General features: G+C 39.0%; 1 protein-coding gene across 1 annotated transcript; it reads right to left on the bottom strand.

Annotated features, from left to right (window-relative positions):
* Window positions 1-269: 269 nt before the first annotated feature.
* LOC146680504 (uncharacterized) lies at window positions 270-1452 on the bottom strand. Its single transcript, XM_085449553.1, has 2 exons — window positions 1155-1452; window positions 270-1053 (listed from the first exon to the last, which is right to left on the bottom strand). The coding sequence occupies exons 1-2, from the start codon at window positions 1333-1335 to the stop codon at window positions 836-838; spliced, it is 399 nt and encodes a 132-aa protein (XP_085305679.1). The 5' UTR covers window positions 1336-1452; the 3' UTR covers window positions 270-835.
* Between the last annotated feature and the right edge of the window lie 313 nt (window positions 1453-1765).

The following is a 1765-nucleotide window of genomic DNA, read 5'->3' as shown; positions in this document are numbered from 1 at the left end:
AATTCTATATTTATGTGCAATAAGTCATCAACAAACATTTTATTCTATACTATTCAGACAAAGATATAAATCTATGTGCTGTTTATCACTTTAATATATAGCAGAATTGAGTAAGAACTCTCATTCGAATAAGTTGTGAATAATAGTAATAACAATAATACTACCTTCAGTAATGTCATGACTGACTTATTAATAAATTCAAATTCTGATTTCAGTAAAAACCTAAATATTATTAGTTAACAAAGATATATTCATTAAATGTGATTAAAAGAAATGTAAGATAAATATAAGATTTACTGTATATCACTGACAGTTTTTCTTCTCATACAAAGAGGAACATATGAATGTGGAAGAGTTCAGGACATCTTTCTAGGAGATAACACGACTCATTGTTGCCTCTAAAATGAGGGATCTAATACAAGCCTAAGCTCCATATATCAGGCTTAAAAGGTACTTCTTAGTAATGTGAAGAACTACATGTATAATTTAATATCTATGAAGACATGTGTAATGGGTTTTTCCCATTCGCATAAACACCGATGGTTAATCATCTTTCAAATACTTTCAGAAGGTACAAAGAATCAGATGCTTTAAATTCACTATATTGCTATGAGACTTACTGAGATTAATGAAAAAGCGAAGGAAGAGTAGTTGAAACATATTCATGATTCAAGTCCAAATGATGAAGATTTACAGCCTCACTGCTGAGATGGGAAAAAACAGTGAAAGGACTTTCTTCCTCTATGATTTCACTGGTGCCATCTCGTTAGATGTGAATTCTGCACAGCCTTTCTGACAAGATGTAGGATTTCAGGTTTATTGCGGTCAAGGTTCTTCACCTGAGCCCTGCAGCCAGCTTCTCCATTGCAGCCTTGCGTTCTTCTGCCTTCTGCTGTGAACGCCGTAGGACATTCCTCAGCTCCTGAAGGTGGTCCAGGGTGCCCACCAGCTCACCTTTCACAGTTTTCATCTGGCTCTCCAGCATCTGCGTGTGATGGAGGGAGTTTCTCCTGTATTGTCTGCTGGAGCGCACCTTTTCCTCCAGGTCCTCCACTGAGGCAAGCAACATAAAACGATGTCACTGACTGCGATCAGCAGCGAGAATGTTTGTAAGTGAAAATATGAAGTTAGAAAGCCTTGTTTGTAACACTCACCCATGTTCTCCTGGTATCCCAAGCTCTTCGAACCAGACTCCGTCTTCTTGTCCAGCAGATTCTTGGTCTGCTGGAGCATCCTCTCCATCTTGACAAGTTCGGCCGCCTTTGTGTCGCTGTCCCGCCGAATTTTCAGCATCTCCTGCTCCTTCTGAGTCAGTTCACTGTGACACTTACTCATGTTGAGGGCTAAAAGTCTAAATGGCAAGACCCAAAACTGAACACAGAAAAAATGAAGACAACTGAACGGCCAGAAACCTTAGCGAAGACAAGACGCAAGGATGATGGCTATAAAACTGTTTTGATCATCCAATGAAGCACTACTCTTAAAGCCTCTGAAAAGCATAAACTTCTCTTTCTGCTGTGGAAGCACATAAAAGACTGCTTTGTTTGCAGTTTAAAGGCGCTGCTGGTAACATTTGGCTTTTTATAGGCCCAAACCTCAGTACATACCCAGAAGTCATCTGAAAACAGCATCTCTCAGTACACACCGTTACAAACTCCAAGTCATAAGACCGGCTCCAAACAGTCATAAAGAAAAAAATAATAATTTCACAGCCAGTCATTAAAACCCTGCAGTTTTTAATGGGAATAAACAACTGAAACATCTT

This window comes from Copadichromis virginalis, linkage group LG23, assembly GCF_057382275.1.
Source record: "Copadichromis virginalis isolate Kocher_CV1m ecotype Utaka linkage group LG23, C_Virginalis_male_GT1.1, whole genome shotgun sequence".
Classification (NCBI taxonomy): Eukaryota; Metazoa; Chordata; class Actinopteri; order Cichliformes; family Cichlidae; genus Copadichromis; species Copadichromis virginalis.
Note: the sequence above shows the minus strand (reverse complement) of the source record. Positions and strands in the feature narration are given on the sequence as shown.

Excerpts from the sequence above, each read along its gene's own strand:
- LOC146680504 (XM_085449553.1), bottom strand. The coding sequence starts at position 1,335 with ATGAGTAAGTGTCACAGTGAACTGACTCAGAAGGAGCAGGAGATGCTG. Across the intron at positions 1,054-1,154 it reads GGGATACCAGGAGAACATGG|TGGAGGACCTGGAGGAAAAG; the intron begins GTGAGTGTTACA and ends TGCTTGCCTCAG.